The sequence below is a fragment of the Manis javanica genome, chromosome 16 (assembly GCF_040802235.1).
Source record: "Manis javanica isolate MJ-LG chromosome 16, MJ_LKY, whole genome shotgun sequence".
Classification (NCBI taxonomy): Eukaryota; Metazoa; Chordata; class Mammalia; order Pholidota; family Manidae; genus Manis; species Manis javanica.
This window is the reverse complement of record NC_133171.1, coordinates 45,360,946-45,383,890: the sequence shown is the minus strand read 5'-3', so window position 1 is coordinate 45,383,890 and position 22,945 is coordinate 45,360,946. Positions and strand designations below refer to the sequence as shown.

Here is a 22,945-nt window from a genome sequence, read left to right as displayed (position 1 = left end):
TGGATTCTTCGAGCATCAGGATTTCCAGGAGCTGCTTTTTTTTTTTAAGGTATTTAATTTAAGGGCCCTTAGTGAAACACTCACACAGCCTCTCTAAAAAGAAGCTAATCACATGAATTGTTCTTCATATTTTACTTGCATTACCAAGTGGCTCTTGAAACAACTTTAAGAGGTAGAACGGGAAGTTATCAACGACCAAGGGGCAGAGAAGGCTAAGCTGACCCTCCTCCAACTCACTCTCAGGTAGGAAGCATCAGGATAATACATACTTCTTCTCAGACATCTGTACTCCTTTACAAAGAGGTCTCTTTACTTTTGGTTTTATAATTCTTGAGAATTTGGCCTCTGGAGTTCCTACTTTTATAGATGTGGAATGCTTTCTCGCTGGCATTCTCTAATCTATCCAAGCTCTTCTGTTTTATTTGAATTACCATTTGGGTGCAGGAACCGCCCCGGGTCACCATACAGCATTTCAGATCAGTTCAATCAAGCGCAGAGGTCGCACGCGTACCAGCTCATCACTTCCATACGCCAGATGCAATTTACAAAACCAGCCCCGAAGAGCCTATCGACGTGCTCTCACGTTGTGGTCACTAAGCCGAAATCCTAAGGCCCACTCGCCGCGCCGCACCCCAAGACAAAGCCCTTCCCCAGGCAGCCGGGAGCCTCGGGATCAACCTGGCCGAGAGAAGTGGGTGGGGCCAGCGGCTGAAGGAGGGAGGAGGGACAAAGGCCTCCAGCCAGCAGCCTCGGCGAATGGCCAGCCTGACTGCAGTCAGGACCAATGGCCAGGCGCGTTGCAAACACTCGGCGCCACTACTGCGGCTGTGCGGGAGTTCGAATCGGCGGCGGTTACTCGCTCGGCTCCGGCGCGGCTGCTGCTGGCCAGCGTTCTCCAGCCATGGATAACCGGGAAAATGTATTTCACTAAGTGTAGGTCTGCTGGGACCTGGGCAAGACGGAGGCGCGATCCCGGCTGCCGGCCGGCTAGCACGGTGGGGCACCTCGGGCTCGCGCCTGGCGGTCTGCGGCCGGCGGCTCGGCCCGCCCCGTCCTGCCCCGCCTTGGCGCCGCCGCCCCGTTCCTTGGCTCCGGAGGTGGTCCCTGCGCCTCACCCCAGCCAGGCTGCGGGCTCCTTGGGAGCCGCGTGGCGGATGCCCTCCGCCGAGACCCCGGCCCTCGTTGCGGGGCCGCGGCCTCAGTGGCAGTTTGGGGGAGCTGGGCAATCGGTGAGGCCTTCAGAGGTCTCGTTTACTCTGCGGGAGAAAAAAATCTAACCCAGCAGAAACCCTGAACCTCGCGGGCAGGTAGTTTCACTGAAGCCTTCGAAGCCACTTCTAAGAATGCTGGGACAGTAGGGAGGGCACTGAAAGTTGCCTTGCCCTTAATCCCACAGTCAGCTTTTAAAAATCTTTACGTAACGTACATTTTAAGGAAAAAATAACAATAAAAAACTTACTGTTGTCGTTTACGTCAACCCTTTAACAGATACTAAATTTCCCACGCTTTTGCTTCATGACTTAGGTGATTTATCCAGACTGCTTTCAAAAGCACTTGAAACAGCAGTCATACATGAGAGGAAGTAAAACCGACCGGTTTTATCAGCACCAGGGTAACTACTCTCTCTGGGATCAGAAGAGGGAAGTCTTTAGGTACAGTCAAAACAAAAATCTGTTTAATCTAGTAGCAAACTAGTTCACGTTTACAAGCTTGTTTTCCCCCATTTTAAAGGGGAAATCAAGTATTTCTGACCTTATTGTGGCTTTCTAGATTCCGATTCGCTGTCGAACAGAATGTTTCAGTATCAACTTAACGGTGTTATTTATTTAGGCTATTTAGTATTACTAGGGAAATGTGGCTGGTATTTGAACATGAAATGTTTACTTTGGCTAGTCTATCATTACATATATTTCTGCAGAAAAGTTATGCCATTTAGGGATTTATCTGCTGTGTGACATGAAAGGAAGATTAAAATTCAGAAGTATTGTTTTTAATTTTTAAAAATACTTTTTTGGATTTAAAAGATTTAGAGAAACACTCACCGAGATCTATACCTGTCTATACTCCCACCTCTTCATATGGAACCATTTTTCTAATTTCTTTATTTTTCAAGTGTTTCTTTTTGCAGGAATAAATATTTATATTACAATATCTTAATTATGTCTATGCACGTATACATTTGTAGAAGTGATTATAATGCTATATTGATATATCTATATATGCATGTACATATATATATATATACACAGTTCCTGCCTTTATCACACATAAAAAGTAGAGTATGTACATTGCTTTTTTTGCTTAACAATAACCTTGGAGATCTCTGTCAATATATGGAGCTCTTTCTTATTTTTTACAAATGTATATTTCCTGTACTGTAATTGATCTGAAAAGGCCCCCATCAATGGATACTTGGGCTGTTGACAGTCTTTTGCTGTTACAAATAGTGTCTCAGTGAAATATCATGTACACATGCCATTTTGCACTATATAGATGTATCTGTCTTCTAGATCCCCCGAAGTGGGGTTGCTGGATCAAAAGTAAATCCATCTGTACTTTTGGTAGATATTACCAATTCCCTTGGCAGAGACTGAGAGCACTCTCACAAGCAAGATGTGAGTGCCTATTTCCCATTGTTTTCACCTCTATGCTGTTTTGTCACATTTTCTTTTAGTGTTGTCAGTCTGGTAGGTGAGAAATTGTATCTCTGAGTTGAATTTTTCTTATGAGAGAAGTTGAGTATTTTTCTGTGGAATGCCTTTTGTTCCTTTTTTTTAATTGACTTTTTCTTTTTTCCCAAATTCTGGCCTTATTTTGTTATCTCCATTTATCATTTCTCTTTTGACTCTGCTTCATGTTTTGTTTATGTGACATGTAGAAGCTTTTTATGTATGTATAGTTGACTTTATCCAGCTTTTCTTCTGTGGCTTCTAGATTTTGAGTCATAAGAAACATTGATTTCATCAGTATACTGACATGATGGCTAGAAGAAAGTATTGCTTTCAACCCTATTTTTTCAAAAGATCACGTAATTTCTCTCAGCAAATCTGTAAGTCTTCCTTAGATTGACTCTCATACCCAGTATGTAATCCCATCAATAAGTCCCATTGTTTCTTTCTCCAGAACACCCCAAATCCACACTTGCATTGTTCCCAGCCTGATCCAGCTCGCCACTCACTGGACTCTGCAGTGGCTCCCTAACACTGGTTTCCCACTTCTATTCTCTTCCTCACCCCTTCTCCTAGAGGGACAGAGTGGATGTTTTAAAATGCCAAGTATATCTTGTCACCCTTACTCTTCTCCTAGCCCAGCACACTTAAACAGCTGCATGGCTCCCTGACACTCACTGATCCATCAAATGTTGTTAGCCCCTCAGAGGGAATGGCCTTTCCTGGACACTACCTAAAAACTGAAACCTTGTTACACTCTTAACTCATCCCCCCCCCCCCCCCCCCCGTTTTTTCCCCCTAAGTGCCTGATATCACCTGACATTGTTTTACATGTTTGTTTACCCTGCTAGTAACTGAACACCCATGGAGAACTTGCCTTGCCTGGTTGGTTTTTTTTTTAAAGCTGTGGTTGGGTACATTCAAATACAGGCGAGGAAAGCTCTCCAGGTGCTGTAGTTGCTGACTTCTGAGCGTTGCCATCTTGTGTTCTTCCTCAGGCACATCGTGTTACACTGAGGCTTTGAAAACGCATTCTGTCTGGACACCCCGATGGGTGATGCCTGGGCTCTCACACAGCATTCACTCTTAGAACCTTGTTTGGTTGACCGTGTCTCAGCCCTGCTCCTGGACAGCAAGGAGAGGGGGCCTGAGTCAGTGCCACTCCTGGGTGTAAGGAGTTGCAGCAAATTCTGGTGGTACAAACTCATGATGGTGGTAGTGACAATGGGGTTAGTGAGAAGGAGGAGCTCTATCCTGGGATAGAGCTGGGGACCCTCTTCCAGTCACCTCTTTAAAGGACTAATGTCAGAGGCCTTGGGTCTTGCTTTCTTCTGGAAATTCACTGTTTCTGAGTTTTCTGACCACCTCTGAGTGAAAATGCTTTTAATTTTTATATAACATTTGAATTGATATTTACAACTTCAATTTTAAGATATAAATGATAAATATTACATAAAATACATGTTTTGCTTTTAGGAATTATCCCTAATGTATTATTTTTCTCTGTTGTAGAATGTTTGAGGCCCATATGCAGACCTACAAGGGTGATGACCCACTTGGTGAATGGGAAAGGTTAGCTTTTAGTTTATTTTTTCCCCTTTAAACAAACTATATGCTGTCCTAAAAAATAATATTATCCAAATTTTTCTCGTTATGTGCAGTGGGTGGAAGAAAATTTCCTCAGAATAAAGAATACTTGACAACTTTATTAGAACATTTAATGAAGGAATTTTTAGATAAGAAGAAATACCACAATGACCCCAGATTCATCAATTATTGTTTAAAATTTGTAAGTATATTTTCAGATGGATAATCAAATCTGTAATCATGTTGTACTTTTGGTTTTTTCCCCCACATTTTAAGATGATTTTAGACTGTCTTTTATTTTTAATTCCTTTGTTTCCAATCATAAATTTTTGAAAGTTGTATGGCCAGAGATGTATATTTTAGAACCTTTTGGCTTCTGTTATTACGGAGTCAGTAATTTAATTTAAAACCCTCCTTCACTATGTATCAAGTCTGTAAATGTTACATGAGATAGAAACCATTATATTAAAACATTGTTGGATAAGAAGTATATTTGAGGGAGAGGAGAATTCAGAGGGTTCCTGGGAATAAATTAAATCCATTGTGAATAATTAAGAAAGTTTTAACTCTGAGGAACTAAGTTTAGTACTAAAAGGAGAAGGCCACATTAGGTTAGGCTTAAAAGGTTTGGTCCCACAGCTCGCATCATACTCAATGGTGAGAAACTGAAAGCTTTACTTTTAAGATCAGGAAGAAGATAAGAATCTGCACTCTCACTGTTTTTATTCAACATAGTACTGGAAGTCTTAGCCACAGCCATCAGACAAGAAAAAAATAAATAAAAGGCACCCAAATTGGTAAGGAAGAAGTAAAATTGTCACTTTCTAAGGACATGATACTCTATATAGAAAACTCTAAAAATGCCACCAAAAAACTGTTAGAGTGAATTAATTCAGTGACGTTGGAGGATACCAAATCAATGCACAGAAATTGGTTGCTTTTTATGTACTAAAAATGAGCGAGCAGAAAGAGAAATTAAGAAAACCATTCCATTTATAATTGCATCAAAAAGGATAAAATACCTAGGAATAAATTCAAACACCGAGGTTAAAGACCTGTATGATGAAAACTATAAGACATTGGTGAAAAAAATTGAAGATGACATAAATAAATGGAAAGATATACCATGTTCATGTATTGGAAGAATTAATACCACTTCTGGGTGTTTTCATGAAGAAAATAAAATCACTATTTGAAAAGATAATATGTACCCCTGGGTTTATTGCAGCTTTATTTACAGTAGTCAAGATAAATAAGCAACCTAAGTGTCCACTGATAGATAGATGAATGGAGGTGTGGAACATAGATACAAAGGAATAATTACTCAGCCACAAAAAAAAATGACATCTTGACGTTTGGGACAATTGGATAGACCTAGAGGGTATTGTGCTAAGTGAAATAAATCAGACAAAGACCAATACCATATGATTTCACTTACATGTGAAATCTAAAAACAAATGAACTCATAAATACAGAGAGTAAACTGGTGGTTGCCATGGAGTGTGGGGAGATGGGCAAAAGAGGTGAAAAGGATAAAGAGATACAAACTTTCAATTATAAAATAAGACTGAGACTATAGCACAGCATAGGGAATATAATCAATTCTGTAATAACTCTGTATGGTGACAGATGCTATCTGCACTTACCATGGTGAACATTTCATAATATATATAATTGTTATATTGCTGTTGTATGCCTGAAACTAATATAATATTGTATGTCAGCTATATTTCAGTTAAAAAAATTTGTAAAGATTGGTTCTCTTCAATCTTGAAATAAATGGTTGGGGGCATGAGTTTTAGTAATAAGATCATGATAGGGTAAACATGGATTTGTTCACTAAAATACAAAATACTAGAATTAGAGGTACCCTGTGGAACTTAGGCAAGCTCAGATTAAAACAAAAGTAATACCTTACATAATGCCTCATTTAGAACTCACTCTTTTGGGAAATAGTGTGGGTAATTTGGGGGACATTGAATATCAAGGAAAGGAATGAGCCTAAACTGTAGGTTGTCGTCAAATAGCCACACAGGTCTTCCCCTACCCAATACAGCCTGAAGTCTGCACGAAGACCGACCACGGAAGGCTGGTTGGTCTCTGTGCCAGACCTAGACGAGCAGTTCCTTTGTTCTTACGTCTGCTTTGGGTTTCCTTAGGCTCAGTGCAACAGTGACCTTCATCAGTTTTTTGAGTTTCTGTACAACCATGGGATTGGAACCCTGTCATCTACTCTGTACCTAGCCTGGGCTGGGCATCTGGAAAGCCAGGGAGAGCTGCAGCATGCCAGCGCCATTATCCGGAGAGGAATTCAAAACCAGGCCAAACTGGAGAAGTGCTGCAACAACAGTACAGGTAGTCTGAAAATGAAGCTGCATGGCATTTCCTACTTTGAAATGTGTTTGCTCCTTAAAAAATGTTATAGTTACCCATTTGTACAGGGAAGTCCTCACTGTGGCAGATGTGGATAATAGAGACTAGTGTAAAGGAAAGGACACTGATAACATTTTGTTGCATTTCCTTCCAAAATCTTTTCCAATCTTTTCCTTCCAATATCTCTGTGTGTATTTTAATAGTAAGTCATACAGTGTGTCAGTTATATATACTGAGCTTGACTGCTTCTAAGGAATTAGGAATGTTTACACTTATAAAGTAGCTGTAAAATCTGTCCCAGAGTTATGCTGTAACTTCAGTGTTCTCTAATTGGACATTTAAGCTGTTTCCAATATTTTAATTTTTATAAAGAACTATGTAATAAATGTCTTAATGAATAACTTTTTCACAATTTTTACTTTTTCTGTAACTATATCTCACTTAGGGAATTTTGAAAATATAGAAAACTAAAGAAACAAGAAACCTTCTGGCATTTTACTTGGCATTTTCTTCTCAGCTTGTTATACAATTACAAGCATGCTTTACATACATAAGCAGTTTGTGTCAGGCTTTTTTTTCCTTTATCATAAAGGTACCTCCCAATACATTTCCTATTCTTACCTAGTTCCTTTCTCAGAATTGAAATATTGAGTTGCAGAGTGTAGAGTTTTGAAGGTTGTGGTTCATAGAGTCAAATTACCTTATTCAAAAGGTTATGCTGGGTTTTTTTGTCCCCTTCTCTACAGCATATGAGACAACTTATTTCACTACACCTCTTGTCAGCGTTTAATATACTCATCTTTCAATATTGTTATAGTGCTCTTGCTCTTTCTCAACTTTATGAAAAGAATTTTCATGCTTCATTAAAGGAAAATTTGTATAATGACCGTCCATTTACCTATCACCAACATTTAATAATTATTAATATTTGATCATGTTTTTTGTATACTGAAGAATTTAAAGCAAATCCAAGTCAGCAAAATATTTTACCCCAAACACTTACACATCTCTAAAAGGTGATTTCTTATAGAACCTTATGTCATTTTCACACCAAACAAAATTAACTATAATTCTTTAATATCATCTGATTTTCAATCATTCCTCATTATGTAAACTTTTTGTAACCTTTGGTTTGTTGCATTATGAGTCATAAGATTTGGCATTTGAATGTACATCTCATAGTCTCTTTACTCTTGCCCACATCTCCCAAAAATGTCAGGCGTGCAGGTTGCATGTTACCTGACAGGTTGAGTTGCTGTGCAAAGGGGCATGAAATGACATATTGAGGAAGTTCTCACAGCATGAACAGCAATAGAGCTGTTATATTATTGTTCTAGACTATACAGTCTTGAAAATTTTTTACTTTCATTTCTTTCTGCCAAACATATTAGGTTCCAGATGTGTGGAATGCCAAAAATAAGGACTTCAAACATTTGCGTACTTGATACACAGAGAAAGGGTGTACCTTTGCTATGTGAGTTTAAGAAATACTGACATAAACTAGGCAGAAGGAGGAATTTTTCTAATATAAATTTATTAGATATGAAGATATTCCCAGAGATTTTTTCTTGTTTTGAAGCAACTCCAAAAATCAGTCTTATGTTGTCTCTTGACCTCAGTCTTTGCTAGCTTATAATAAGCTCTCCTATTTGTTTTTGCTTTAATACAAATATGTATTAAACTGTTCAGTTTTATAATCTATACTGATATCTTTATTCCTATTGTTTAGGTTATTTCAGACACGCCTCACAGAGACTCATTTGCCAACTCAAGGTAAAACAGTGCTTTCTAAAATGTCTAAATTGTTAATTTAGTCTCTGCATTGCCTTTCTTTTTTTCTTAAAAAACAAATCCATCCAGTATTTATTGTCTGTACTGTCTTACATAATGGGAAGGCACCCTAAAGGCATAATACATAGTAATAATGCCCAGTAAATACCTCTGGAGAACAGGCCTCTTTCTTAGCACTTTAAAAGAGCAAATCCCCAAGGAAAACTTGATTTCATTGTATTTTTAGGAATTAAAAAAAAAATTAAATTGCTCTGAATAGAGAACAATAGTCATTCTATAGTCCATCTATTCTAAATAGAATCAAATGTGGTTAATGCAGCTTTTAAAGAATGTAGTCATTTTTTTCCTTCAACATAAAGATTATATACATTTCAGCAATAAGCATTGACTATCTTATCCTATTTATAATAACTAGTTAGATTTTACGTTTCTTCCAGGCACTTCCTTTGGGCATTTAGAAGTGATTAGAAAAATGTCTCTACTATAGTTCTCTTGTCTACAGTGTATTTTAGTTACTTTTTCTGAGACACTGTGAATGAGTTGACTTATTTCTTATGCTACTTATTGAAAGATTAGGGGAATGTATTTGTGATAATTTTATTTGCATGGTTTTAGCCTTATTTCATCCTTTTTCCTCCATAGTTAGAGCCTCAGAACCTCTGCATAATGCTCAGATTGTAAATCAAATGGCATCAAAATCAAATCCAGGAAATAACTCAGCATGTGTTTCTAAGAATCAGGTAATAATAGCGTTTGTGGTTGTGTGGAAACTGGGAGTGCTATTGAATGGTCGTCCAGCTACCATCCACACCTACTTTGACATCTTTCATTGACTTTGTCTCCTGTGACTCTTACCTCCACGTCAGCTACCTGTGCCTGTGGCAACTTGTTGGGCCTGCTGTTATCTGCCACTGCTCACGTCAAATATTCATTTCAAGTAACGTATTGTCCGGCCATAATTTCCTGCTCTTATCTGACCTAGGGTCCCCCACTACAAAACATGTCCTCCCCAGCAGTTTCTCCTCCCTCACACAGATCAGGAAGCCCTACCTTGGAAAACACCTTCTTGGGCCCTGCCTAACCACCCCAGAGCTTGCAATGATGAATCTGCAACCTCCACCCAGCCTTTACTGCTTTCCAGCAACTGTGTTCCCAGTTCCCTGGTTTGAGCTTTATGTTTGATGGATCTCTTGTTTCCCATTCACGTTAAATTGATTTTAAGCTTCTTTTCACTTTGCTCAGACTTGGGATCTGGCTGCCTCAACTCTTTCCCTCAGGAGCTGGCAAAAAATACGATTTCAGTGATAGAGCAGAAGCCATCAGATGACATCTGTCAGTTTTCTGCCACCACTAAATGTAACTGTGTTCTCCTTGCCATCTCAGTGGACAAAGATGGTCTTCCACCTGTGCTCATCTTGTGTCCTTGAGATGTTCACCGTCAAGGTCTCTTCTGCCCCAGTGGAGTATCAATACATAAAAAATGCTCAAGTCTCCTTCCTTGTTTCCCAGCATCCCTCTCTCCATAGCAGAGTTGCTCTTTCGGAGTTTGCTAAGGACCTCTTTTAAGCTAAATCCAGTGGAAATTTCTACATACACCTGTGCAGGTTTTATTAATGAGACACATCCTAGAAGTAGAATATGCATTTGTAACTTTGATAGATACTCAAACTATTCCAGTTTACATCCTAGACATATACCAGCCTCTTTGCTTCCTATTACCCTATTATAAATTTTTAGGTACTAGAGTTGAGTCTTATTTATGGTCACATTCCCAAGACCTAGCTCAGAATGTAACAAATACGAGGTTTTCAATAACTCTTTGTTAAGTGATTGAGTGCGAGCATTGGGAACTTCTATCTGAGGAGAGAACAATACCAGAAGATAATTTTTAGGCATTTATTTTGGAATTTTAAACCTATAACACTTAGACACTGTGGCCTTGCTCCTAGACTATAGATCAAGGGAAATTAGTGCCCTTCTGTACTACCAAGTAGAAAGTTTTTTAAGTCACCCTCTTACTGGACTTCCAGTTACAAAAGTTTCATAGGGTTAATAATGAAAACTAATTGATTTTGATTATAATTTAAAAGAGCATATGTAAATCTCCTTAATGAATAAGAGGCTCCTCAGATATTTTCATACTGTTTTGTGAAATAACTTGGGTGAAGGTTTCTTTCCTGGTGAGTGCTATGTTTCTTTTTGTCTTTGTCTTTTCAGGGTTCAGAACTTTCTGGAGTATTATCTTCAGCTTGTGATAAAGAGTCAAATATGCAAGTATAATCAGTGTATTAATCTATTAGTTTTTTTCAAGAGCTGCTTCAGTACGCTGCTATAAATGATGTATTTTTCCTCATTACAGGAAACAAAGGGTGATCATGATTTCTAAATCAGAATATTCTGCACACCCATCTTTGGCAGCCAAAGCTGATGTTCAGCAGATTGTGATGTATTGCAAGGAGAAGCTTATTCGTAGAGAATCAGAATTTTCCTTTGAAGAACTGAGAGCCCAGAAATATAGTCAACGGAAAAAGCATGAGCAATGGGGTATTGTAGTCTTATAATCTGAGATATTCTTATGTCACTTAAAATAATCCTTATCTCTGAGTAATTACATTTTTAACAAATTGACCATACTGAAAGAATTTACCAAAAAGGGTCCAGCTCATCCTGTCAGAAGCCTGGAAATCTTTGTTAAATACAAGTGTAGCAGCCACTTTTGTCCAAGGACTAAATTGGTATCTTGACAGCAAAGCTCAGTTTTGGAACAGCACTAATGTTGATATCCATCTACTTTAATAGTAAAAAGCCTCTGCTTTTTTTTGGCCTTTACATATTATCTTAAATGGATTTGAACTTCTGTAGTGAGTAATTCTAAACTTAAAGTCAGTTACTTGAACTGTGAGAGGATTAAGTTAGAAACCAGAGTTGAGAAGAGATTTTCTAAGATCTTCAACTACTACAAATCTATAAATCATAAATTCAGAAGGAGTCCTCTCATCAAAGTGCCATGTTATTTATGGCTACATAATGGATCAGGTTCTGTTCCCCACAGGGAAAACCAGGATTGTTAACAACATTTGCACTTGCCCTTGCTGTAACAATTTGGACCTTACAGAGAAGGGGAAATGAACCTTTGCTCCAGTTAGGGCTTTTATTCCATCTCAGGGATTTGGACTAGAACAGGCGGTTTATACTCACAGAGGACATTTTGTGCCATGCACAGATGTATTTTTCTTTCCCACCCCGTGATGTAAAGTTCAGCTGTACGATTTGATTTGTGTGTGATAAGGTTCTGTTAGCCAGTCGCTGGGAGTGGAGCTAAATGCAGTGCACTCGATGATCTTCAGTGCGCTTTCTTATTTCTTCTCAGCACTTCCGTTCTCAAATGATTTGCACTACCATGATAGTTTTACAAGAAGTGCTTATCATCATACTGTGCTATTACTAAATATTTTTCTACCTAACCCATCTTACAGATCTTTCACTATTATTACATAGAGATCTGTTTTCTGCTTCCCATGGCATTGTTTCTACTTTATGTACCTATTTCTGTTGTGCATTTTTTTAAGCATATGGGAGCAGTTAATTTTCTTAGATCATATGTGAAAGCATCTTCATTCTGCCCTCGCACTTGGGTGATAATTCAGCTGCGCATGATATTCTTTGAGGGAAAAAGCCTCAGGGTCTTTCTGATTGTTGGTCCTTTGAAGGTGGCCTCTGTTGTTCTTTGGAAGTGGGTCAGATTGTCCTCCCCAGTGTTGTGATGTAATGACAGTGTTCTAGGGTTTATCTTTCTATTTAGTACACTAGGTGCTTGAGCATTCTAGTCCTGCAGTTCGGGGCATTGGCTGGGGTTTGTTTTGTTTTGTTTTGTTTTTAATAATTCCCAAACACATGCCTCTGTTCTTGGTTTTCAGAAACTCATTTGATAGTTGGCTATCCCACACTGATCCTCTAGTTTCTGAACTTTTTTCTCCTTTCTAACCGCTTTCCCCCCCAACTTTCTGAGAGATTTCCTTAACATCTTATGGTATTTAAATTTGTTAATTGGTATATTCATTCATTGGTTATGGTACATTAAATCATTTATTTTTGGTGTCACTTCTAAGATTTCATAGCTTTTTTATTATGAATGTTAATTTTCTTAGCTGCCTATTCTTGTTATGAGAATGTAATATCTTACCTCTCAGTTCAAAGGTATTAAGGACCCTACCCCCATCCCCCTGCTGCTGACCCATCTCAGAATCCCTTATTTCCCTTTTAAATGTGTTATTTATTTGTTCTGGCCTTTGTTCTTCATACTGAAAGCTTATCATTGTATCTGGTAATCTTAACATCTATTCATCCAAAAGTAGACCTGAAAAGACTGATCGGAAGTCCCACATGTATAAGGGGGCTTGCTAACTGTTCAGCTTCACTAGAGGGTGTCTAATTAATTCCTGAGAGCAGAATCTTTGTTTTTGTTTGAAAGCATAAACCCAGGCTACTAACAGTGTGGAGTCAAGGAAAGGCTAGGGATCCCCCTGTTCAGTGAATAGTCTGATTCAGGCCTTTGGTTTCTGGCACGGCCTGTCACAGCCACCCTCTGCCTAGACCACAGTCCTTTTGGTTCAGTTTCTCCAGAAAGGAAACTTGCAGTCTGCTGCCAGGCGGGGCAGGAGGAGCCATCCTCTGCACGCGCCTGCAAGAATGGGTCTCAGGATCTGCTTTCTTAACAGACTTACTGTTGCCACATTCCCATTTCCAGCTCCACCTTCACTTCCATTCTGAGACGTATCTAAATTTCAAAACTTCCCCAGAGATGAACCTCCTCCCACTGCTGTTTTAGGTGTTAGAATTCCTTTATTGTCATTTGGTAAGGTTTTAGGAGGGTTGTACATGATGAAGCACATGCTTAAGCCACTGTCTGTAATCAGAAACTTCTCTTTATGAAACTTACTTTTGTGTCTAGGTGTCATAAAGATGTATTTTCCAAATGGATTGCCAGTTGCCACTAAATGATATATTGACCATCTCAGCCATTCCCCATTGATTTAAAATCTCTTTATCATATACTAAATTTTTAATACACATAGATCCATTTCTAAAATATCCATACCAAAATTGTGTATTTACCACAGCTGTGATGTATGTTTTGGTATCTGGTGTAGAAAGTCTTAATGTTTTTCAAGTACTTCTTTGGAGACTATTAAGATGATTTTTACTCTTTACTAACTTGGTACATAATAAAATGACATAGGTTCTTTTTAGTTATCTTTTTTTGATGACTAAAATAGATGGACTTCTTATAGTTCATTCATTTATCTGTGAAGTATCTATTCTTGCCCTAGGTATCTGGTGCTTTTCTTAACAGTTTGTGAGAATAGTTTTATATATGTGAGTAATTAACTATTCTTTTAACTTGGTAACATAGGAGCATGCATAAGTGCAGTCTAAGTACATGTGAGTAGAAAAGCAAAGATTCTCAGTTAAGAGTTCGTTCTCTTCCCCATCGGGAGCCATGCTCTTGTGGCCATAATTACTGCAGTGCATACTCACATTTCCTGCTAAATGCTGAATGTGTTTTAATAGGAGGAGCACCATAACAACCATGTGATAACATTGATTTGTTGGTCTGTTCCCCAAATTAGGAGAAATAAGACAGTTCTTAAATACTGATCCAACTGTAGGCGCTGCTTATTTTATTGACTAGGAGTTTGAGCTGCCATCGTGTCTGTGCTTAGGAAGCTACAAAAGCACCCATCATGTAGAACGGTCTTTTTTGTTGGCTGTTCATTTCAAAATACCTGAAGGGGTAAAGGGATTCCTCAAGGGGAAAGAATCTACTGAAGATGCCATTCTTGGAAGAGCTGTGATATGAATTAGTAATATTGTGGACCTCATGGTTTTGTTTTTGTTTGTTTGCTTACCATGAAAGGTTGATCCAGCACATCTGGGGCCAGGTGTAGGCTCTCCGCAGGAACTGGGAGGTCCATCTCTTCCAGCCGTCAATCAGCCGAGACCATAGCAGAGAAAGCCAGAGAGGCAACTCCTGTCATTCCTCAAATGGCAGATGCTGTCACTGTCGCTTTGGTGTGTCCCCGGCTGTCAGCCACAGTGTAACACCCACCGCCTGTTCCTTTGACAGCCCAGCTGGTGACAGATGCTGTGTTTGCAGTGGCCAGAAAAGATTTGCAGTAAGTCAGAGGTAGTCCTAGAGATGATAATGTGGGGATGTCATCCACCAGCTTCTTTACATGGTTTGTATTATCAAGTGCAGTAAGTAAACGGTGAATAACTCCTTACATTAAAACAACTTTTAGATGGGCATATTCTTGAAAAACCAAGTCACCAAAATGGGCCCAAAGATGTCAGCCTTTTCCATTCCGCTTTTAGAGTTTTTACTTCATGTCATACTGCTCTCTGAAATTAATAATTTTCAGTACCCTGAAAATCCACAATGTTTGTAACTGAAGAATGCATAGCTATTAAACTGCAGTTGCCTTGCTTATGGCTTTAACTGAGTACACAGAGGGATTATTACTGTGCAGGCAGTTCCTTAACATGTGTTCTTCTCATAATCCTTGTGTCTTCCTGCTGGGGATTTATACCCATTACACGATAGACCAAAATCTCTCTCTGCACTGCTACGGGTGTTTTTCCCCCAGTTTTGAGGCATTTTCCTGTTTAATTAATGTCACATTGCTTGTCTTGTTTAAATTTTTATCTTCAGTCATTTTGTCTCTCTCTCTCTTTTTTACATATAACAATTTTATTGATCCATTAAAAAAAATAAAAGCCATAGTGTCATTACCACCCTTCCTTTGGGCTAAAGCCCTTAGCACAGATTATGGTTCTTAAGTACTGGTTCTTATCAATGTCCAGCGTTAACTTTTATCAATGATTTCTCCTGGAAATGAGATTTGAAATCACATGCTTTTTCACTCACATTAGGATGACAATTCAGACTGTGCCCTATTTGTACCATATACATAAGAGGACTGCTGTGTGAGGGCTAGGATGTCATTTGTTCTTCATAGTTCATTTACACAACTGTAAAATGGCAAAAATGGCAGTGGTGACCAGCCCCATAGAGATGATATGTGTCTAACCACCCCTGCAGAGATGGAGTCCTGTGGTTGGGGAGCCAGACATAGCTGTGGTTCGTGAAACCGTGAAGCTCTAGAACCTAGTTTAACATTTAGATCTCAGAAGGCTTCAGACTGGCCCTGGCCCAGGCCCAGGCCCAGGCAAGAGGGTAAATGGGCCCCCAGCGCTCTCAGTAGACCGGCCTGCTCACCATGCAGGGGAAAGGTGCTTTTCTCTGGAATCTCGCATAAAGACTCATGCTTTCATGACGGTGTTGTGGGTATCTGTAAGATTAAGTGCTGTGCACCTTTCACTCTCCATCTCAGCAGTGTTCCTTCTAGGATCCTAGCCACGTTAAACAGACAGGGCTGCTGTCACAACTGTATGGGAAACAAACTGATACAAACATCTTAACTGCTGTTTTCTTCTTTCATGGTAACTTGAAGTCTGGAGAGCAATGCCCTGTGGCTACTGGCTCATCATGAGAGAGGCGGCCATGCAGCCTGTGGCTACTGGCTCATTATGAGAGAGGTGGCCATGCAGCCCGCACCCAGGCCTGGAGCTAAGAGCTAGCGCCTTAGCCTACACAATAAATGGGCTCATTTGAATGAGGGGAGCCATTATCCTGCCCTACCACATGTAGAAATGAGTATCATGGTGTTAAAATACAGACTCCCTGTGTCAGGCAGATACCTTTATCTGTAAGAATTCTTTTCCTTAGTTAAACATAAATATTTTATTTACTTACTCTTTAGAACTAAGCTGTTCCATCTGTATTTTGACAACAGGCTTGTAGACATTTGCTGACATTTTTACTGTTCTTTCTTGAGAGTTAGTGTGTCTAATGAGTTTTCTCTTCCCAGATGTGTGACTAAAAGTACTCAGGAATTCAAGCCACAGAGTGGAGCAGAGGTAAAAGAAGGTAATGTTTAATTATAATAAATTTGTTTCTGACCTGTTTGCCTAGGTTCCTCTGGGTTGCTAGAGGTCTGTTTGGTGTCTACTGTTTGGGAAGCCTTCAAATCATAACGAACCTGGGTGTTAGCTTTCCTTTCTTAGAATGAGGGGGTTAGATGAGCTCAGGGCCATTTCCAGTAAAGGTAGCAAGTCCACTTGTTAGTTGCATCTTACTAGAATCCTTTGGAAATTTTTCTGTTAAATTTCATAGCAGATTTATCTAGACAAGTGTCATCTTTAATATGTTATGAGGTAGGAAGTTTAATGAGAAGCGTTGTACTCTGTTACTATTTTGTTAGAGGCATTTGCATAAAAGGTAAATTATGCAATTTATATATAGCATAAACTATAAATGGATCGGGCATTCACTAACCCCTGCCCCTCCATATGACTGTTGCAACTTTTCCGGTAATAGCTTAATGGGGAACAAAACTACTTAAACAGCGGGAGATACCTGCATCTAACCAAGGCCGAGTGCTCGCTAGGTGCTAGGCACTATTCTAGATAGTTCGGGGTCCAGCTGTGAGCACAAGGGACAAAGCTCCCACTCATGCAGAGGGGGAAGGAAGTGTTGTTCTTGGGGAGGGATTGGAATTTCAGGGGAGCCCATAAAGTGATATTTGGGTAAAGGTCTGAAGCAGGGAGCCGCTATGCAGCTAGCTTGGAAAACCCTCTTCAGGCAGAGGGAAGAACCAAGTCCAGAGCCCTCAGGTGGGAGCCTGATGTATTCTAAGCATAGCAAAGAGGCCAGGGTAGCTGGAATGAGCAGGAGGAGAAAGAGGAAGATAAGGTCTGAGGATGCCATTGTCTGGACTCCAGCTGAGTGAGGTGGAAAGCCAATCTTAAGATTTGCAGTGTGACTATTAACATGTATTTCTTGGGAAACAGTGAAGGGTGCCACTTATGACAAGGCTGCTAATTTGACATGATCTTAGACCAAGACACTTAATCTCCTTGAGCTTTCATTTCCTTCTCTGCAAGGAGTTCATTCCTGCCTTACCCACTTTGTGGGGCCACTGTAAAGATAAAAATGAAAACTATGAAAGCACTGTAAGAGTGGAAGTCCCCAGTGATATTTATCAATAATGATGGAATGTTTTAATCATAAGTTTCTTAAATTGTATGCCTTCTAAATTGTTCTCATTTCCTTACTGATAATGTATTTTGTCCCTGTTCCTTTAACAGGGTGCGAGACACATAAGGTTGTTAACACGAGTTCTTTTCACACAACTCCAAACACGTCACTGGGAATGGTTCAGGCGACACCATCCAAAGTGCAGCCGTCGCCCACCGTGCACACCAAAGAGGCGTTAGGTGAGCCTTTTCTTTGAATGTGTAGCACTGACACAATGTCGTGAAAGATCTTTGCAACCATGTTTACAGTACTCCTATTCTTTTAAGGTTTCATCATGAATGTGTTTCAGGCTCCTACACTTCCTGATATTTCTGATGACAAAGATGAATGGCCATCATTAGATGAAAACGAAGATGCATTTGAAGTCCAATTTCAAAGTAATAAGTTTGTTTAAAAGCTACTAAGTGCATGGCATTGTAGGTGGTTGCCACAGGGAATATTAAGGATTACACAAGAAGTGGCCCCAGCCCTTGATTGGCTTGTCGTGTAAGGGCAGGGTAGCATGACAAGAAATATGACAGTGTTTGACAAGGTACTCAATATGTGTCATAGATACGTTTTGTTTCTTAAAAATTAGTGCTAAAGAAGGAAAAACCCTCATGTGTAGGAAGGGCCAAGAAGGTCTGAGTATATGAGGTCTGACTTGAGCCATGGCTGGGACAGAGTGTTGGAGGCGAGTGATTAGCCTGCATTTGTCTATAGTTGGGATTTGTGCTGTAAGTCAGAGAGACATCATGATAAAGATAAATAGGATCATTGGATTTGGGAAGACTTGAAATATAAAGCTAAGAGATTAATTCTTCCTTACAAAAATTGGAAAAGAAAGCCACAGTGAGGTTTATACAGTGAATCAGGTGACAATAGTAGTGTTTTAGCAGAATGATTTATAGTGCTTTATATGTAGCAGGAACAAAGGGCCTAGGGCTTGAGTCCTAACCTCTGTGACCATGCTTAAGTCACTTCATTTCACTATAAAGTGACTATATATATTTTATATAAATATAAAGATATTTGAAAAACATATCTATCTGTTCTTTTCTGTAAGCTGTTATTCCATATTCTTATTTATAGTTGAAGTTAAGGATTTTTTTCCCTAATAATCAAATGCTATTTTTTAATCTTGCAGAAAACACAACGTCTTCTGGGGCTTGGGGAGTTAATAAGATTATCTCTTCTTTGTCATCTGCTTTTCCTGTGTTTGAAGATGGACACAAAGAAAATTATGGGTAAAGAAGCAAATAGTTAAAATAGTATTGAGGAAGATACATGTTGGCACAGTGACATGGGATGCTACAGAGGTTTCTGTAGGATGCAAGGTGGTGGGAGAATGTGACCTGCTGATCAAATGGCCTGGGTCCCAGTGCCAGCTCGGCCCCTGAGGAGCCTTTCAGCCACATGACCAGATTGTTGCTAAGGTTCTCTGGATCTGCAGTGTTACGTGGGAGTTATAAGAAAACAGGCCTCCCATAGCAAAAGCATGTGTTGAAAAGGAAAGCAGCACGGTTATAAATTATTCAAGAACTGAGAATTCTGTAGATTTGAAATTGTATTGGGTGTGAATGAATTGACCTGTATAGTTACCCATGCATGCTGTTTATATTTGCAGGACTGATCAAGTGGAAAAAGGAGTGGCTTACGTTAGGTAATGCTGCAGAGAGAATATGTTTTAAGCTGAGGGGCACTACATTAGAGAGCCATGTCTGGGGGTAGAGTATGGTAGCTGTTGAAATTTTCAGTGTGAATTGACAGTGTAATGGTGTAGAAGAAATTCATATGGAGGCAGGAAGGAGATGGTCTGACCAGCTCTCAGAGACAAATTCCATAGCTAGACCAAAGATTGGAAAAAAGAAATATAGAATGTGTGGCATCCATGACATTCTTTGACTATGGCCCTAACTCTTTTTGTTCCTCGAACTTACAACTCATGTACTGGAAATTTCTGTATTTCCCTCTCTCCCTTAGTAACATATAATAACGTAAAGAGTAGTATATAATCTGTTTTTATATACATAGGCAAGTTAATTCAGTTTGCACTCAGTTTTCCTACAACTGTTGCAAAAGGGATATGTATATAAGTATAAACTTGTTAAAAAGAATAAGTGGAGAATGTTTCTAACACCCTTACTTAAGTGTTGGTACTTATTCCTTAGCATATTTTACTATTTGTAAATTTGCAAATCTTTCCTTAGATTACCACAGCCTAAACCTACAGGAGCGAGGACCTTTGGAGAACGCTCTGTAAGCAGATTTCCTTCAAGACCAAATGTAAGTAAATCTCTGCTTCATTCATGAAATGGGTCTTACATCCCTTTCTTCTTCATTTTACCAAATGATTTGTCAATCGAATTAGATGATGTACATAAAACTGTGCTGAACAATGAATGCAGTGTGATATGCAGAGTGTGTTTTTTTGGAACATTATTCTGCAGCTGTTCAAGTGTCTATTAAGTACCACACTGTGATAGATTTGGAGACTAAAAAATGAATTTGATATGATCCCTGCCCTCAAGGAATCTTCCCTTTAGACTGGGGGATATACATTTTTCCTAGACCTAAGAAGCAAGTCCTACAGTGGCATATTAGAAACCTTGGCAAATTTGAATTAAACTGGAATGGTCCATCATTAGCATACCTCAGGAGACGAGTGTCACCTGTTTGCTAGCCCACAGCATTCCTCTGTTACAGTAGCCATTGAGTCCCGCTCTGGGTGTTACTGCATGGTGTACTTTTCCCTCCATTTACCCCTGCCTGGCCCTCTGGCTATGATGTGTCAGTACCAAAAAGCTTGGCTAATACCTGTTTCGTGGTATTAATTACACAGTGGATTCTTTTGAATAAATTATCACCTAGCTCTCTATTCCTTTTGATGAACTTTTTGTCCTTCTTAATAATTTCCCAAACAGTGGACCGGATGTCAAATATGGTGGCATCATTCATAGGTGCCTTTTACTGAACTGCTCAACTAGCTGTGCTTTGACTGACAAAATCATGATGAATTGTCCATGTATCCGGGCCCTAGGCATAGACCAATTGCCTTATCCTGTGTCCACCTGAAGGAACCACCAGCCAGTTTTCCTCCAGCGTTGGTAGAAATATGGTAGATTTATGAAGACTTTGTAGTCTATGTGAACACCATGGGTGGCATTTTATGCGCATTTAAAATTTTCTAAGTGCTATTCTGACTCAGCAGTTAAAGTCTTTATGTACAAACTCTGAAACTTGACCTTTGTCATTCTTGGGAAACAGGTGATTCTCGGGGTGGGGCAGCAAAAATACAAGATGAGCCTGGAGCATCCTAGAGAGCTAGAATATAAGGAAGCACTTTACAAAAAAAGATGGGACATAGTAAAAGAACCAGGTGTCAACCTGAATAAGCCAACGACCAAACCTGGAACAGTTTGAATAAGAAAATAAGTGGAATAAGGCAATATTGTTTTATCACCCAAGAAATAAAATAAATATCCATGTTGATATGAACAAATGAGGGAGAAGGGACAAAACGTCTTTACAGATGAATTCCTACTAAGAAATGCAGAAGGAATGAGTGGCAATAGAAAATAGCCATGAGAATAGGAAAACTGAGAATGCCACAGGAATCATTGCTGCAGGCACGATCTACAGATGAATACTGAAATTAGTGAGTGAAACCTTAGGAAGGAAAATTATTCTTATCGCATCCAAGCAGATCACCCAAATTATTAATTACTATTGTTTTAACACTTGTCCACAAATTCTTTGATATTCTTCCCTCAGGAGGTGGATCTTAATTCACCTCCCTTTGGGTATAAGCTAGACTTAGTGACTTGATTCTAACAAATCCTGTAGGAAGAGGGAAGAATAGTACCTTATGGTGGAAAAACTAGCAGATACCGCCTTCAGGTCAACCTCACCAGTACTAAGTTGTGTTGATGTCATGTGTCCCCTAATAAGATAAAGTAAGAAAGGACACTTTACCGATATTTTTCCCAAAAATCTATAACCCCAGTCTAAACATGAGAAAACATCAGGTAAACCCAAATTGAAGGGACATGCTGCACGGTTCCTGACCAGTATTCAACAGAGGCAGTGTGAGAAAAACCAGGAGAGACCAGTGGACTGGTATAGATGAGAAGAGACCAATGGGACATGTCAGCTAAGTGCAGTGTGATCTCCTGGACTGGACCCTGGACCAGAAAAGGGACATTAATGGAAAAATGATGAAATCCAAATAACATACAATTAATAGTATTGTTTAGTTTTTACAGATGTACCAGGGTTTCTCTAAGATGATAACATCAGAGGAAGTTGGATGAACGTGGGAACTCTGGACTATCTTTGTATCTCATCTGCAAACGTAGACATTTCAAATTAAAAAAAGAAAAATTGAAAAATGGAAGTGTGACCCTTGTGTACAGTGTGGCTGTGCTGAGATGTGTTAAAGATGAAGTGTCCCAGTTCTAGAAAAAGACAAAACCACCGTATTCTTTGGATTACATCTAGTTTGTGTTTAATTCCTCATTTTTTATATCTCAGAAAGTATTAATGAATTAAATTTCATGGACAAACGGAGAATGCTCCTTGTTTTCAATTCATCTTTTGTTGTAGGAAGTACCTCATGCTGAGGAATTTTCAGATGATTCAACCATATGGGGTGTCCGCTGCAACAAAACGCTGGCACCCACTCCTAAAAGCCCAGGAGACTTTACATCTGCTGCACAGCTTGCATCTACACCTTTCCACAAACTCCCAGTGGACTCAGTGCATGCCCTAGAAGATAAAGGTGTGTGTTATCCTATTTTACTGCCTTGTCTTCTGCCAATTTCATTTATTTCAGTATTAATGGATTTCTTCTTGCAAATTCTAAATGGGAAGTTTGAAGATCATAAAGAGGAAACTTAAAATCTATTCATTGTATTATTACCAATGTATTTTTCTTTTGGCATACTGTCTTCATAAAGTTGTGCATTCTTAAAAATTTATTAACTAGAATGTCAGTAGAACAGGAGAAAAGCTGATAGAAGCATTTGAAAAGTCCAACCCATCTGTATAGGGTTGTATAGGTTTATTAATTTTTACAACTAACAAAATAGCCTCTATGGACACATTAAATTATTTGGATACTGACAATAACATTTATATTTCATAATTTGGTAAGAGTAATAAATAGCAAACTTTAGTCTTTGATATAGGTCTACAAATTTTTGAGAGATGTAGCCAAGCACTGTACTCAGAAAATCATATGTATATGACTTTAAGAAAGTCATCTGTGATCTGACTTTAAGAAAGTAATTACAAAACTCACAAATGTTCCTTATTTACTGCTATAACATAACACTCCTATATCAAAAATCTTCATAAATCTAAACTGAACCTTAATATATAATGT

General features: G+C 39.1%; 1 protein-coding gene across 1 annotated transcript in view; it reads left to right on the top strand.

Annotated features, from left to right (window-relative positions):
• Nucleotides 1–829: 829 nt before the first annotated feature.
• The window catches only part of LOC140846715 (mitotic checkpoint serine/threonine-protein kinase BUB1-like), a 47,703-nt gene continuing 25,587 nt past the window's right edge, over nt 830–22,945 (top strand). Inside the window, 17 exon segments of the mRNA XM_073224293.1 lie at nt 830–933; nt 4,182–4,252; nt 4,331–4,458; nt 6,416–6,581; nt 6,584–6,611; nt 8,359–8,402; nt 9,063–9,160; nt 10,638–10,690; nt 10,780–10,969; nt 14,338–14,422; nt 14,425–14,596; nt 16,352–16,410; nt 17,631–17,759; nt 17,847–17,957; nt 18,707–18,806; nt 19,770–19,845; nt 22,165–22,339. Coding sequence (XP_073080394.1) covers nt 4,183–4,252; nt 4,331–4,458; nt 6,416–6,581; nt 6,584–6,611; nt 8,359–8,402; nt 9,063–9,160; nt 10,638–10,690; nt 10,780–10,969; nt 14,338–14,422; nt 14,425–14,596; nt 16,352–16,410; nt 17,631–17,759; nt 17,847–17,957; nt 18,707–18,806; nt 19,770–19,845; nt 22,165–22,339 — 1,684 coding nt within the window. The 5' untranslated portion in view covers nt 830–933; nt 4,182.